The 17,992-nt window shown below is 40.2% G+C and overlaps 1 protein-coding gene across 1 annotated transcript in view; it reads right to left on the bottom strand.

The window, feature by feature from the left end:
• Positions 1-17,992, bottom strand: part of KCNH8 (potassium voltage-gated channel subfamily H member 8) — a 580,442-nt gene that overhangs the window by 260,584 nt on the left and 301,866 nt on the right. Inside the window, 1 exon segment of the mRNA XM_040352973.1 lies at positions 10,665-10,898. Coding sequence (XP_040208907.1) covers positions 10,665-10,898 — 234 coding nt within the window.

The raw sequence follows: 17,992 nt of genomic DNA, 5'->3' as shown, positions 1-17,992 counted from the left end.
AGAGGGGGGAAGAGAGAGTGTCCCCCTCCAGAACCGTACCAAGCCATATGCCCTTAACATGGGGAGGATGTTTTGGGGTCCTTGTCCCCACAACCCTTGCTCGGTGGTTGTGGGGCCTGTGGGCGGGAGGATAACCGGAATCTTAACAAGGGGACCCCCAGATCCTGCCCCCCCCCCCTATGTGAATGGGTATCAGGTACATTGTATCCCTATCAATTTACCAAAAAAAGTGTCAAAAATTGTAAAAATGACAGGAGACACTTTAGGACAAGTCCTTTATTAAAAGATAAAAATAAAAAATGTCCCGTAATGTAAATCCATCTCTGATGACAGCGCCCAATGGACCAAAAACAAAAAAAAGCATAAATTCCGCCTCAACGGGAGGCTCCTGCCAATTGATGCGTCTTCACTATTACAGCTGTTATTTAGCTGAGGACGGAGCCACCCACTGATGTAAACAGGTGACCCCGCCTTCCTCTGACATCACTTTTTATGGCAATAACTTGCATATAAGCCTTTAAAATTAGCTCTTTTGATTTTTCATGTTTGTGTTTAATAGACTTTAACAGTGTTCACTTGTTTGTACACATCTTTTGCCTGTTTGCATCTTCTGGTGCGAACAAAACCGGGTGTGTCTGGCTCATCCCTGCTCTAAAGCATTGCACCCTAAATCAGTAGATCGGAGGTGCCAAGCAGGGCACATGCAGACCTGTCTGTGTATCTATCTGCCAAACAGAACTAAAAGGGGAATAAAATAAAATAGGATGGCATATACAACACACTGACAGATTCCGTGATCAGTATGAACAAATAGGCAGTTAACATTGTATTAACAATTCCTGTGAAATGTAAAAATGGGACCAGGTAGTCCACTTGTGATTAAAAGATACTAGGTTGTCCGAATTAAGGCCACTAATATGTTCATAATGGAAATAAGTATTGACTCTATGAATCACTTCAGAAATTGTGGGGGCATGGGTGGTTTTCCATTTTTTAGTATTCACCATTCAAGCTGCTGTAAGGATATGTGCCACAGTACTGTAGTTCTATGTTGGTGAGGATATCTATCTAAAGATAAATTCAGTAACATTAAGGGCTCTTTCACATGGGTCCACCTGCCAGTTTTTTAGGTGGACCTGAACGGGCGCTCTGTGCTCCTCTATGGAGCCACAGATGTCAGCGGTGACATGCCTGCTGACATCTGACCCGCTCCGATCCACCAAAGTGTGACGGAGGAAAAACCTACATTTACATCCATCTGGCGGATCGGATCGGGTGAAAATGGCCTAACTGTGGGACAGGCTTTGTTAGAATGGCAGTTATGTTGGAGATTAACAAAGAAAACTGCATTCCAGAAGCTTTGGATACACTTGCAATCCCAAAGGATATGGAATAAGTTACCAGTGGATCCACAGTGCCGTTAGCATAGCGAAGAGAGATCTGAATATATCTTAGACAATCTATAAGGTGTAAGATAACCTCTATGCAATATATTGAGGGCATTATCCCAATGGTCAGTACAGTGATACATCATGAAATTATGTTTAATTGCAGCATGCCACATACCAATGGGAAATTGCTTGCCCAGTTCTTTTTCTCAAGCATAGAAACTGATTTACAATCCTCCTTAGAGGAACACAAGAAGCTATAAAACCATGAAATACATTCCTTCTTGTTGCAACAATGATTGTATATAGTTCCATATGGTGGCTTTTTTGCAGAGTGGTTAGGGAATGTAGTCTGCAAAATGATTGAATGATTTGCATCGGGGAGGCCCCCTTTTGACTTTTCTTCAGGATGGAGATCATTCGAGGTCTGACAGCCCTGTAAAAGCCAAGTGGTAATGTTTAACGTTGGGATAAGGTATTGCTATACTGTGACTGGGATATTGATAGTTTTTAGATGGTGGTCCAAAGGAGCTTGGCGTAATACACAAGACCACACTTCTAGAGATGCTTGGGTAAATAGTAATTCTGGAATCTGAGTTAATTTTCCAGTGGCTTTAGCGAGTAAAAGATATGGCAGATCTCTGTTACTAAGGACTGCTTTTTCAATATGTACCCTTAGTTTTTCTGGAGATGAGTTAAACCACAACTTAAATTGATCCAGAATGGCTGCTATATATGTATGAATCACCAGGAAACCAACCCTGCCCATAGATGTATGATTTTTCAATGTATTAAAGGGAATCTGTGCTGTTGTTCTTTTATTTTACACAGTAAACTTATCTTTTAAATACACCAAAAAAATGTAAGCCAAACTCCAGCTCACACTGCAGTTACACAAGCAGTTACAGCAACATTTTCTTTTGGGATAAAGGTTTTACATATTTTGCACAACAGTGTGGGCTCTGTAGTCCATGGGCTGGTACCATTGCTAATATTTTTTGCCATAGGATACAATATTGCTGTCACAAAGGTATTTTCATTCCTTGTGACAACAAATAAAGGTATCCAAAAAAATTCAATAAAAAATAAATTAAAGCAACAGTTAAAAAAAAAAAAAAAAAATGAATAATCCTTTTTTCTAAAGTGCCCCCGTTCCTCAGTGCTCGCACGCAAACACTGATTGACCCACACATGTGAGGTATCACCATGAACATCAAATCATGGGCAGTAATTCTACCACCAGATTTGTTCTGTTAATCTTAAACCTCTAAAGGCTTTTAAAGAGTTACATAAGGATAGTAAAATTTACATTTTATTTTGCTGTTGCCCGGGCGTACGCAATTTTTAAGTGAGACATGTTTGGTATCTATTTACTCAGCGTAACATCATATTTTATAGTTTACAAAAAGAGGGTTATGTATTGTGTTTTTTTGCATTAAAATTCAAAAAAGTGTATTTTTTCCCAAAAAATTGTGTTTGAAAAACTGCTACGCAAATACCGTGTGACATAAAACATTTTAAAACTCACCAATTTATTCTCTAGGGCCTCTGCTTTAAAAATATATATAATGTATGGGGGTTCTAAGTAATTTGCTAGCAAAAAATCCATTGTTGTATTTACTGATTTCTCAAATAAACTACACATCCTGCTGTAATTACTCACAGAATGGCATGCAATGTAACTACAGTTCAATGATAACGCGACCCTTGGAACATCATGATAATATGAAGACTCCCTGCACACAAAAGTTAAATGAACTCTTAATATTTCAGTATTTTTAATTACACTACTAATTATTTTCTTATAATTAAAATGCTGTACAACCATACTCACTTGTCTTTAAAATCGTATGAACCGGTTTCTTCTCCTACCAGTTTTTTATCACCTCCCTCTTCAGCTGTTGTTCAAAAAATTGTAAAAAGCTATTTTCACTGTAAAGTCAATTTTTATATCAAGCTCTATGTTATTGATATAAATAGTCAGGGCTGGATTTAGCACTTTCTCCAAGCTGACAAGCCCTCAGTGAATTGGAGTATTTTTTTCTCTGCATATGTCATACACAATAGGGTTGATTTTATGCCAAGAATACAGTAAGGTGCTAAATGCCAACTATGAGAGCTGGCAAAATGTCATGACTTTAATTGAACTGTCTGGAAATTTATAGTGCAATATTGGAAGGTTGAAGCCTGCTTCTTTTTATTCCTTATTTTATTCCTAGTAAACTTTAATGACAAGCATTTCATATGTGATTTTACAAACCATGGCATAATAAATGACATGTTCAAGCTCTATTATTACCTACTGTATTACATTTCCTTGTAGTAACACTTGATTCCATAAAGAGAAAGTCATTATAGTTGTTTTAACACATATATTTTCATATTATGATTAAGCATGAGCCCTTACATATTACACCACGTCACGTCACTTCCTGTGTAACTCATCAGCCACGTGATGTGGCGTAACATGTAAGGGCCGGAACTACGAGAAATACCGCAAGTGTTGTGGAATCCGTTTTACATATGATCTTTACCGTTTGTAAGCATCTTTATTCTTTTATTAAAAGTTTTGTCATTACATACTTCACTATGGGAAGTCTATACTTTTCATCGTGAGCACTACCGAGGGATACACCTGAGCTATAGCCTCTACTGTTGGAACCCAGTTGGAGATTAACCCTAGGAGACACACAGCCGGGATCTGCTATTGAGGAATGCAGAGACATATATCCAAGGAGTTATCACATATGCAAAAAGGTAAGCGCTCTGTGAGCCCACTCTTTTGAATATTGTTTTAGAAGATCTCTGGAAGAACAACAATATATGCACGAAGATCGTTCATTATCATTTATGGGACATTTGTGGCATTATATCATTATTGCACATTGTCATTTTTGTTTACAGGTTGCATTACCACTTATTGCACTTGTGTTTTTTTACCTATGTATTTATAATTGCGCTTATAACCTCACATTTCATACCTTGTTACCAATTCACATAGGGGGAGTAGGATCTGGGGGTTCCCTTGTTAAAGGGGGCTTCCAGATTCTGATAATCCCCCAACCCGCAGACCCCCACAGCCACCAGGCAAGGGGACATGGTGCCTGATATGGTTCTCTCACCACTACCTCTTTTCCTGCGGCCTGCCAGGTTGCATGCTCGGAAAAGGGTCTGGTATGGATTTTTGGGGGACCTCTAGGCCATTTTAAAAAAAATAATTGGCGCAGGGTTCCCCTTAATATCCATATCAGACCTGAAGGGTTTAATATTCATACCAGATCCAAAGGGCCTGGTAATGGACTGGGGGGGAACCCATGCCATTTTTTTCAATTAATTTTATCTGTATTGCCGATTCATTACAGCCGCGATCGGTTTTAAATGACTTTTTTCCTTTGGAAATTTCATTTCACTTTTATTGTTTCACTTAAAATCATTATTAAAATCACTGCTTCTGAAAAAGCGGCTGTTATTAAAACTTTTTTAGCATTGATACATGTCCCCTGGGGCAGGACCCAGGTCCCCAAACACTTTGTATGACAATAACTTGCATATAAGCCTTTAAAATTAGCACTTTTGGTTTTTCATGTCAGTGTCCCATAGACTTTAATGGGGTTCTGCGGCTTTCGAATTTTCCCCGAACTCAACATATTGTTCAGTGTTCGCCAGAACATCCGAACAACCAAAGTTCAGCCCGAACTTATGCTCTGGCCGAACCGTTCGCTCATCCCTAATTATGCTGTTACCATGTAACTCATTTAACTTTTGAGAAGATAAAGCCTCGTAACACATCCACTTGTTTTTTTTTTTCATTCAACCCCCTGGGTTGAACGAAAAAAAAACTGACAGCTCCTATCAGAGCAGTGTTGTCAACCTACCATATTGAAATTTACTGACATGACACCCATAATTTACTGGCGCAGCAAAGTTTTAACTGGCATGTTATTTCCAAAAGTTACAAAATTACAGTTTTAAGTGCAAATTTCAGTATTTAGGCTACAAACCAGTACAATTTACAAATAGCAATGTGATTTAAGGTAGATATTAGTTTGTGCTGCACTCCTGTGACCTGTGACCTGTTTTTAGCAGACAGCAGGCTGAAGGCCGCTTTTGGCTTACATCACAGAGCCTTTCAGGCAATAAAGTCGGATCCGCCCACATGCCTGGACGGCACCAAGCTCGGCCCCTCATCGAGCCACTAAGAACCTGAGCCAGCTTCTCCCGCCCCCTCCACAGCCCAGCACCCTAGTGAGTGAGAGGGGGCAGAGCAGAGAGTGGTGACTGAGAGTCACCAGCTCTCTGCTCAGGTAGCTCTAAGAACCAAGTGATCGGTTGTGTTTGATTGCTCGGTTCTCAGTCCTAGAGCTGACACTCCAGTGCTTAAAGTAGAATGCTGCCAGTTTGTTTCAAATTGTAAGCAAACATCTCCGGTGATGTCATTGACTAAATACATTTCTGACATCAAACAGGGAGCAGGGGAGCTGCTATTTGTTACTGGAGTCTGGTAGGGGATGACCAGTGTGGCACAGGCCATCGTATTTATGACAGAGGGTCGATGGCGCATCAGTCATAGTGATTGACAATGCATCTCAATTGCTGGACAATGTGATTGATGTTGGACTTTTTTCAAAGGACTTTTACTACAATGTCTTTATGTTTTTTTACTAATTAAATCATTTATGTTAATGGATAAAAATAGTTACTATATACCCCATAGTCATTCATGTGTGGGGAGGTTCAGATATCTGGAGGCCCCATACTGAAGGGAGTTCCAGATTCCCATTAATCCCCCTTAAGGAATGATGTTGTTCCTCTCACTGTGTGACATCATAAACCTGAACCAACAAGGATTTTCTTACTTCTGTTTTCAGCTTTGTGTTAACTGGCCAGTTACTGGCCAATGTAGTGGCTGATCTGACCGATCTGTGTCAGATTGGCTGCATTGGAGACCAAAGGAGAGATCTGGGGGCTATTATCTGGGTTCTCTCCACAAAGACACAAATAGGACCCGTTGTTTATTTAAATAAAAAATATATATAAAGTGCCCCGGTCTGCCCATGCTCGTGCACAAATGGGAATGTGCGCACCAGTCATGCATATGTAAATAGCGATCACACCACACTGGTGATGTATTGCCACAAACATCAGAGCGAGAGCAATGATTCTAGCTCCAGACTTCCTGTGTAACTCAAAACTGGTAAGCTGTCAATAAGGACCCTTTTGATCTTGATAGTAGTTCCTTGTTAGTTTCCAGGTTGTATTAGCCTTCTGTGGGGATAATAAGGATATAGAACCCTGGATTTAAATGTAAGATGGGTGTAATCCAGAGAAGGATGTGATTGACTGAGGGATCAGTTGCTTAATATGGTCCCACTGGGTTCTGTAAATGTTAAATGTTCTGGTTCAATTCCCCAGTTAAGCCAATACAGATAGTGATCTTGCTAAGCGAGGATGAGCTGACAGACCATGGATTGTGCAGTGACATCTGTTGTGAAGCATGGGTTAACTAAGAATGATAGGTGTCTCCAGTCACCATATGAACATTACAGATCAATCTCGCCACATGGTTTGCAGATTCCCCGCTTCTTCAGGAGAGTAAAGTAGGAGAACAGGAGAGGTATACACAGAAAGGAATAATACAATATGTAAGTATAAAGATAGCACACATTGAAGACAATTGGTAAATAGCTTGCTAGCTCAGCCTCTAAGATAGTTATCCTATTTGCCATGCCTGTAACACCCATTGAACATATGGGGTATTTACCAATTGTCTTCAAAATGTGCTATCTTCATACTTACATATTTTACTATAGCTCCAATTTGTGTATATATTTGTATTTGTATAGACATGTCTGCATCTGCATCCATATATTATGTATATGGCTAAAATGCAATGTTATACAGCATTACTGTAGGTTGTAACTGATACAATGTGTTAGGACCTGGGCTTGAACTTGGGACCTCTGGTGTGGCTGCCAGTGACTCTGCTTGCTGAGCCACCTAGAATGCTGGACAGCTCCTTGGACAGTTCATTGGAGAGTTTCTTGGAGAGTTCCTTAGACAATTCCTTGAATGATCTTGTCTTGAATCTTGTTTGCCTTGAACCTTGAACCCTTTGCTCCTCCCATGAGCTTCCTGATTTAAGCCATGTCTCTGCACCTCCTGGTTGCCAGAATATTGTGCCTTCACAGCCAATATCTTGCTCCTGTCTCTCCTGCTGCTTACCGTATCTTCGCTACCATTCGCTACTGACATTTGGCTCATTCCTAGACTACGCTTCTGCTAAATCCCAACCTGCAACTATTTGTTGCCGACTTTTGGCTTGTTTCTCGCTTCTGCTTGATCCCTACCTGTTATATCTGCTACCGGACCCCGGCTTGCTCACCCCCTGGTGGGGCTATCCTGAGGACCGCGACCTGGCACTAACACGCAGCAAAGCCCATCTCCACCATCAGGAGCTCTGGTGAATACCGGCTAGTGCTTAGAGTCCGCACCTCAGGTGAACCTGTGTCATCAGCCAGGGTGACCTGTGTGAATACCTGCTCTGCTGCTATAGCTACTGGCCTCTGAACCTGACTCCAGAACATGACACTATGTTTCTTGTCTTGGTGATCCAAGACTATATGCCTTTACTAGAATCTGCATGGACTGTCAAAAGAGGGTCATATAATACTGTACATGATATACTTCTTTGTGAGATAGGTGTAATACTTCCTTGGTAACCTCACTGCTCATTGGACAAAGGTGGTGCTTATGCAGTGAGGTTACTATTAGGGGTGCAACGGATCGTCACCGATCCGTGATCCGAACGGGCCACCCCGTTCGGATCGGCACACCACACGATCCGCGGAACGCTCCGGGGCCTCGGCCGTAGGAAAGTCCCCGGCTTCGGCCTAGCTCCGGAGCTGGCGGCCATCTTGCTCCACCCCAGTGGAGACTGTGTGCTTGCCAGTTGCCAGTGACCCTTCACAGCATGGGACTGAATTCCCCTGGCTGCTCCAACAGAAGCGACAGAAGCATGGATGTCACCGACTCACCCGTGATTACACAGTAATCTGTAAGTAAGTGTCTGGAAGGGGGAACGGCCAGCCTCTGCTCTGCAGATAAGATAATGTTAGGTGAGGGATCGGGAACAAGTGCACTGTATAGAGAGGTGAGAAACGAAGCCAGCAGTGTGTGTTCAGCTTGTTACTTCCTCTCACTCACTTTCTCCTCTCCCTAACCTGCCTGCTTGGAATGCCGTGCTGGAACAATCACATGGGGCTGTGAGGGGATCATGAGAGTCCTTAGGAGGGGTGGAAAGGGCTTAACCTGTCAGTGTGTGTTTGTACATCGCTACTGTCTGTGTGTGTGCTACACTGAGACACTTCCCCCACTGTATACACAGCATGTCACAGTACACCATCCCTTTGCTTCACACACTGTGTATGGCATTGTCCAGGTCCCTGTTTAACCATTTCAGCCTCGGAAGATTTACCCCCCCCCCTTCCTGACCAGAGCATTTTTTTGCGATACGGTACTGTGTCGCTCATATATTTAGGCCAATATGTACTCTGATAAATGTTTTTTGGTAAAAAACAAATAGTTTTTTTTTTGTTTTTTTTGTGAATAGCTGCGTTTAATGGCACCTTACATGCTTGCTAATGTGACAGAACATCTCTGATATTAATATTTAACTTAATGTGAAAATCAGGTGTTCTGTCACATTAGCAAGCATGTAAGGTTTGCTGCGGATTTTAAAATGTAACATGTAAACAGTCCGTCAGATTTACATATTCTGTATTTAAGCTCCGTTTTGTGTTGAAAATAACTGAATCTAAAACTCTGTTGGGTGTAACAAGATTAGTATTTTTTTTTGCTGATCCGAAAAATGATCCGATCCGTGACTCCTGATCCGAGGATCGATCCGATCCGTGAGTTTTCTGATCCGTTGCACCCCTAGTTACTATAGATAGAGTTATGACAAAATAGCTTAACCATGACATAGCGATGCTACCTATCTTTCAATGCAGAGTAATAGATGGGGGTAAATAACCGGACATTCTGAACAGCAGTGGTGTGTAAAAGGCAAGGAAGTAGAAGCAATCCACCCAAGGTGTAGGGAATAACTGGATTGATGACTCACCCATAAAATCAATTTCTTAAAGTATATCACAGGACACAGCCATACTATCCCTTAATAATAAGGTTATGTGCCACCTACAGGGTTTGACACTGGAAAAACACACACCAACACCTACCATTTCTGCTGCAGAACACACCTTTTACACCAGGGGCCCAATCTTTACCAACTTCTTTTGGCTGTGCCTTTGAGGGCCCTTAGGGGCTCAGTCTTCTAGGTAATTAACCAGTAACACTGACAATCTTTTTAGATATCTGTAATTGAGCATTAATCTCACTGACTACAAATGTAAAGGGCATTTTCCCCCCACTGACCACCAGTCATCCTTGCATTGTCTGACTACCAATAAAAGTGGGTCCTTCTCTCATTGATTACCAATATAAAGGGCATTTCTTGATTGACCAGCAATGCAAGGGGATGCTACAATGTTCACTATCTGCATTTATCTACTGTCCATTATTGTTTGAAGAGGTGTTAAAATAGATTCATACTGGGAGTCAGTTCTAGATATGACACTGTTAAACAAATGAGCAGAAAATATATACTGTATCTATTTCAACTACATATTTATCCATAAGCTGTGAGGCTCACCTTTAATTACTTTGTACTTTCTGTCAAATTTAGTATGGTAGAATAAAGAATAAGATTAAGATATACTTGGCACTTTGACATTAAAGCGATTACTACTAAATGCTATTACTTTATTCCAGACGAACAGAAAGACTGCATAATATAAGTATATCTGAAGATTTACATATATTAACTGTTAACCCCTAAATTACATCATTGTTATCAGTAGCAGAGGAATGAATGGTTCTTGCAATAAAACATTCTTGATGTAATGCTATACACATTACTTTTTAGGTTTCTGCTTTTATCTTTATGCAACATACAATTTCCGTAAGTGTGACCTAATAAAAATTAAAGGTTACATTTACAGGTAAATAAATGTTTACCACGAGCCTATTCATTAGGATGCATATATCAACGCTGACCTTTCTACTCATTTGTTTTTTAAAGCTAAATTATGACAACAGAAAGCGTAGAGGCAGAAGAGCTTCTCTTCTGCCTCTGCTGAAATGGCATTTCTCAAACCTCCAAGGCACTTAACAATAAAAACAATACAGGAGAACCTTAAAGAGAAAAAAATCACTTACCATTCTTCTTGTAAAACATTATTTCTCCCTTGAATTCACTCTTTTCCTCTAGTGACATTTCAATTTCAAGTGTTGTCTGTTCATTTGTTTCAGCACCATATAAAAATTTACAGCTGCAACTCTTCTGCATGACTTCCGTTCGTGCAAACCCAGCAAGTTCACAGAAGCCATCTGAACAGTAAACTATAGGGAATCCCTTAGCGACCTGAGCATTTGCAAGAATGAAGTTACTGTCTGTAAAACAAATGCAAAATGAAAAAAAAAATATATATATATATATATAATATATATAATATGTATCAAAAAACACATTTTGAATGTCACATTTGTTATGGTTGAAACACAATTCCCCTATCTAGATATGTTTATGCATGCATCAATATGCTATGTGTTAACCATGCACACTAATACAATTACTGGTTTATAATAATATTCTCTAGAGACACAGTAAGAACACAGGTTGAAGTGTGAAAACAGTATCTTGCAATCTGTCGTATTTAAATAAAAGGATAGCCTCAGAACTGCATACCAGCTTTAAGTAACCCTAACACCTTATACATGTGACCAGTTTTCACAATGAGAAAACTGCCATTTGTTATCTTTGTTTGTGAAAACCAGTCGTGTGTATACTCCCTAGCAGTTTTCTCGATGAAAAAACTGCCCGCAATTTTTTTTAAACCAGCTCTCTTTTTTCTCATCGCGTTTCCCGTCAGTCTTTTTCTCGTCACGAAAAGCGGTCATGTGTATGCTTTTTGGGGGGAAAAAATGTGCATGCTCAAAATCAAGTATGAGACGGGAGCGCTCGTTCTGGTAAAACTAGCGTTTGGAATGGAGATATCACATTTGTCACGCTGTAACGGACTGAAAAGCACAAAGACTGAAAAGCGCGAATCGTCTCTCACCAAACTTTTACTAACACAAAGATCAGCAAAAGCAGCCCAAAGGGTGTCGCCATAGTCTTATAGTCTTGTTGTATGTGTTGTACGTCACCCTGCTTTGGTCGGACGTTTTTTTGCATGAACGTGTGTATGCAAGTCAGGCTGGAGAGGAATCACTTTGGGAAACACTTTGTTTTTTTTCCTGCCGAGAAAAATGGTCATGTGTACGAGGCATAAGGGTTTTAGGGTATTTATCATATAATGTATACACATAGAACAGGTGATCTACCAGATAAATACTTAAATAAGTGATAAAAAACAAATATGTGTGAACAATCCAAAATTACAAGTTACAGAATGTTTTACATACAAAGTACACTGCCAACCAAATGATTTGATAAGATCTCTGTCACTGGAGATCCATAGCATCCAGTAAGAGGCTCATTTCTGGTGGGGGGCATGAGATTGTTTGGAGTGTTTCCTACACCATCATTCATGCTGGTGTGGGTAAACCCAGAAAACTGCACATTTCATTAGTGCACTTGTTCTATGTGTATGTTTTTTTTTGTTCATCTTTGTATTCAGATGTGAAACAGGTGCAGCACAATTTCTGTTTATTTATCAAATAATGCAATTTCTAAATTTACAAAAAGGGTGCTGATCAGAGCCAAACAATTTAGAACAGCAGCTTTCCACTTTAAAGCCCTGCTTCATGCAACCTTTTGATTTTTGATAGAGTGTGGACAAGTTATTTTGTTATTTCTGTCTATGACCCTAATGGTGAATTTTAATGCTTCCTTACTCTGTTGGGTTGCCTTGCAGAAAGTGAGGAGAAGTCCCCCTGATGGGGACACAGAAATCAATAGAGGCATTAACCCTTTTACAATCTACCCATAGTTGGGCTGTAACCCATATAACCATGGAAGCCATTTTGCAATCTCACACTCAAGTAGTCAGCATTAGCACTACTAAACATTTTTGTCTATCATTTCACAGAACCAATTCTTTTTAATTCTTAACTCTTGGGGCTAGACAACTATCCTAGAAGTACCAACATGATAAGAGTACTTCAAGAAAATCCATTCCTCCTCCTTCTGTACTTACACTCAGAACTTTATGTAGAAGAAATTGGTCCCTTTAGCATTGGACCTCAAAGACTTGTAATCAATGTTGTGTCCACTTCTAATGTAGTTGCATCACTTATTATAGCATTTGTTTTATATGTGCAACTTACATTTTTTATAAAATGGGCAAAGGTACCCAAAGGAAAAGTTAGCTATTTAAAGGATAAGTTCACCTATGGACTGTTACATGTTCTACCTGTATTTAGGGTTGAACATGTAATATGTTCCAGCTCCTGCCTCTTCTCACCCTGATCTCCCCCTCCCTGTGGCAGCCAGAAGGGGATCTTCTCAACACACCTGCTGTTACAATTTAAAAAACAGTGTGAGGGTGCTGGTCTCCACCCACATGGCCACATTTTTCATTCACAGAGTTCTGTGAATGAATGAACTACAAGTACTGTTGGTTACCACTTGCCAATGAATTGCTAGGGTGCTAGTGAGCATCTTCATAGTTAATTGATTCTTCCTGCAATTCAGTAACTGCCGGCCTGTATCGGAGGTACAGGCATACAGTGTACTAAAAGTATGCAGGATCCTGGTATTGCACCTGTGATCTGTTGATTGCGGGTGCAATGCTTTACAGCCTCCAGTGTAAATAATATGTGCACATTTTTGTACCTATTTCTTACCTTTTTTTCATAAAAGGTGAACATATATTTTAAAAATTTATGTATGTGGTGTGGCAGAGCGTTGCCCTGCCAGGGTCTAGAAGGAGTAACATGAAGAGGCTTTTCAGTTTCCTCCTTTCTTAGAAAGTCCTCTTTGGGACCTGGAGCCCAGGGATTTCTGAGAGATCCAGATGGGATGACATCCCCAGTCCTGGGTCTTTATTTTGAAAACAGCCAGCATACTGATTGGTCAGGTGTGTGCTGGGCTTTTAGTAGTAACCTGACCATAGTTCTGGGCTCCATCCTGGCGGATAGGAAGTCTGAGTACCAGGAGTCAGGAGGGCTCCATGGGGGAGCCAGTGCAGCAAGAGGCAGCTAGCTATATGCACCAAGGTGGTTGGTGAAACAGTCTGTACGAGACATACAAGGGCCTGGAGTGCAAGGCCAAAGCAGCAGTGCTGCAAGTGAGAGCCAAATAGACTGAATGTCATTTTGTTGATGGACAATGCTGAAAAGCCCTGCAAGGGAAACCTATGTTTGTTTGCTGAACTTGCTTTTAGTAAAAATGGGCAAACAAAGCCCTTAAAAAGAAGAACAAGCGAGTGGTGGTGTACATTTGATACTAGTCCTTTACAGTGGTTAAAGCTGAACACCAGGCAAACCGTTCATACATAGATGTATTTTACAAGGGAGCTATTTTACTTATCAATGTTAGTATTTCTGTGTATTCATTACCCACATTTACACAGCTCTGTCAGACAGCACAGTCCTTTTTGGCAGGACTGTATTTTTCTTTGCTATGTTAGGTAACACAGGTTTCCTCACCCCACTCTGAGACTGAACAGTGAAAAGATAAAAAGCAGATTGATGAGCTCATCTTTCTGCCCTTTTCTTCCATCAACTTGCTCATGTTTCCATTCTCAGTTCTGATTGCACTCAAGATTGCAAGAACGAGCCTGATACCAAGCCAAATTCATATATGCATGTAATTATTTCCTAATTAATATAGAGCTGTGTTTACATAAGGCTTGATGAAGGCACTAAGGGCAACATGTTTTCAATGGCAGTCACTTTATGTAGCACATTACATTAGTTCCTGCCCTCAAGGAGGTTAAAATCTGAGATCCTCACCTCACATGCATAAACATACACACATAGGCCAGGATTCACATACATTGGCGCATATTTATGCCGGCGTAGCGTATCTAATATACGCTACGCCTACGCAGCGCAGAGAGGCAAGCACTGGATTCACAAAGCACTTGCTCCCACTTGCTCCTAAAGATACGCTGGGTTTCCTCGGTGTAAGCCGGCGTAGGTGGAAGTGGGCGTGAGCCATGCTAATGAGGCGTGACCCCATGTAAATGATGGGCCAAGCGTCATAGAAGTACTTAAAACGAACGGCGCATCCCAGTGCGCATGCTCAGAATCACGTCGGAACTACTCCCTAAGATACGACGGATCACTGCCTACGACGTGAATGTAACCTACGCCCAGCCCTATTCACGTACTAAGTAAACAATGTAAAATACGACGGCTGTGTTCCCTGGTCCATACCTTAGCATGAGTTGCGCCTCATATATGGGGAATAACTTTATGCCGGACGTACGACTTACGTAAACTGCAAGTACTTTCGTGAATCGGCGTATCTCCCTCATTTGCATATGTGCATAGAAAATCAATGGGAGCGGCAAATGCGCCCAGCCTAAATATGCGCCCACAATACGACGGCGTAGGCAAGTTACGCCGGTCGTAGGAAGCCTATTTTTAGGCGTATCTCAGATTGTGGGCACGGCGCACAGATACGACGGCACATAGTTACACTTACGCGGCGTATCTCGAGATACGTCGGCGTAAGTGCTTTGTAAATCCAGGCCATAGAGTACATACTAGGACCAATTTAGACAGAAGCCAATTAGCTTATCATCATATCTTTGGGGTGTGAGGAAAAACATGCTAGCACAAGCAGAACATGCAAATTCCAAGCAGATAGTGTCCTTTAATTGCCAGGACTTGAGTCAAGAAGTCTAATGCTGTAAGGTACCACTAAGCCACTGTGCTTAGCAAAGCAAAAAAGTAACACTGGGAGAGAAATAAGAGAGGAAACATAAATTACAACTACTGTGCTATATTTTAATAAATATATACAGTGTATTGAAAATGAAGAAAAAAGGCCAAAAGCACAATATCAATGCCTGCCAGACTCTGTAAAAAACATTATGCAGCACTGAGAACAAATGATTATAAATATTTCCCAGTTACAGCCAACAGCAGGAAAAAGTGCCAGATCTAAATGCGGGGACGGCAGACAACAGTCATTCTGTGGACAGACAGTTTGTTGCAGCTAACTATGCAATTTGTAATGTGACTCTATATATTGTCACCACAAACCAAAAATACAAACAGTCATATGGTTGCAACCACAGTTTTTTAAAACATTGCAAATGTAATAAAAACGATGAAACCTATTACAGAATATAAGACATAACAGGATATTAAAAAGACAAATACATTATTAAAATATTACACAAACCATCCTCTTCCCCTATAATGTCTGCACTTATCATTGCAACTTAACCATTAACAGAGGCTATCGGAACATGCCCTACCATTGGGAAGGTGGAACACAAATTATCTCATATGCTCTCAACATTATATTATCCCTAACTGATCCAATAGCATCCCTTCAAGTGGCTAATCAATTGCAGATTTAGGACAAATTTCCCTCTATAAGGTCAATGCTTTTAAATCTTAAATGCTGGCAATTGCTATATCAGGAGATCTGAGAAACTACATTTCTGCATCTTCTGGTTTCTTTTGGGCAACTAAATTGACTTTTCAATACTTAGGAATACAATTCTCCACCCCAAGTTCTTCTCTCCTCTGACTAAATTCCGAAACCTTACTACAGAAAGTTCTACCAGGGATTTAATAACCTACTGACCTTTTGGGTATTGTGGGCTGGCAGAACAGTGGTAGTGAAAAAAGGCCCTGCTTCCAACTATACTATGACACTTCCAAATGCTTCCCATCCATCTGACAGCTTCCTTTCTCAAAAAGCTGCAACTTGGACTCAACTACTATTTTAGGGGAAATAAAAAGATCAGATAATAATAATAAAAAGATATTAAGAGTTTAACGGATTGCTGCACTTAAAATTAAAATTAAAATTAAAATTAATAAATTATTCAAGAAATTACATTACCCCAAAAGGATTAAATACAGATTTAGATTTGGATTTATTTATTTGAAATATAGGTTCAATATGTGGTGATATCCATATGTATGTATTTTGACAGACGGACAAAGTGAAGGATCCCGATTGAAGTATGATGAGAACACCTGTCCCGGTTAACCATTTCTGTGATAGTGGAGAAAAATAACCATTGAAGGAAGGTAATTGTACTGACTAGTCATTAACCAAAGTATTGATTCCATATGTGATTTCTTTGTGATAGTGTTTAAAACCTCACGATTTTTTCTGAAATGTTAGATGTGTTTTTGATCTGATGAAGGGCGTAAGCTTGTGAGCCTGAAATGAAAATCTTCAAACATCTGATCATGTAATTTCTTGAAAAAATTATTAATAAATATTTTAAATGCAGCAATCCTCTTCCTATATTTGGTCGGTGGGAAGACTAGATTGCAGTGCACTGGATACAGACTGGGTGCTGTTTTCCTAAACTATAGTGAATATATATATATATATATATATATATATATACACTATATTACCAAAAGTATTGGGACACTTGCCTTTACATGCACATAAACTTTAATGGCATTCCAGTCTCTGTCCGTAGGGTTCAATATTGAGTTGGCCCACCCTTTGCAGCTATAACAGCTTCAACTCTTCTGGGAGTTGGTCCATAAAGACATGGATGAGCAAGTTTGTGGTGGAGGAACTTGACTGGCCTGACCTCAACCCGATAGAACACCTTTGGAATGAATTAGAGCAGAGACTGCAAGTCAGGCCCTCTCATCCACATCAGTGCCTGACCTCACAAATGCAAGAATGGTCAAGCATTCCCATAGACATGCCCCTAAACCTTGTGGACAGCCTTCCCAGAAGAGTTGAAGCTGTCAAAGCTGCATAGGGTGGGCCAACTCAATATTAAACGCTATGGACTAAGACTGGGATGCCATTAAAGTTCATGAGCATGTAAAAACAGGTGTCCCAATACTTTTGGTAATATATTGTGTATATGTCCAAAAAGACAGCAGGAATGAGTGTTGAAAATATTATATGCTATTATCGAGCTGTAATTCTCAACCAACTTTAAAGCTGGTGATGTTTAGTGTAGGATAAACAATGGGCATATGTTGATGGGTCGTACTACTTAAAGCTTGTTAAGTGCAATCCTAATCGCCGTTCTCCCTATTCTACCATAAGAACAGCTACACCCACTTGGCAGTCTATAATTGCTGCCTGTATAAATTTCTCTAGAGCATAAATGTCATTTCTACTTCTAAACTCCCAAGAACATCTTATGACATATCTATCTGTTACTAATTGGATCTCTTTAGGACTATAGGCCAAATATTGCGAAGGGAAAATATTTAGATCATTCTCAGATTTGCAATAACAATAAGATTTTCCTAATAGAGACTTCAATGATACCTTCACCTTAAGGTCTTCATGTACACAGGACGTTGTTTAACCTCTCCTGAATGGTTTAACTTGACAGCTAGAAACCAGCATCTAAAAACATCTATTT

This window comes from Rana temporaria, chromosome 5, assembly GCF_905171775.1.
Source record: "Rana temporaria chromosome 5, aRanTem1.1, whole genome shotgun sequence".
In the NCBI taxonomy this organism is placed as follows: Eukaryota; Metazoa; Chordata; class Amphibia; order Anura; family Ranidae; genus Rana; species Rana temporaria.
This window is presented reverse-complemented; position numbering and strand designations above follow the sequence as displayed.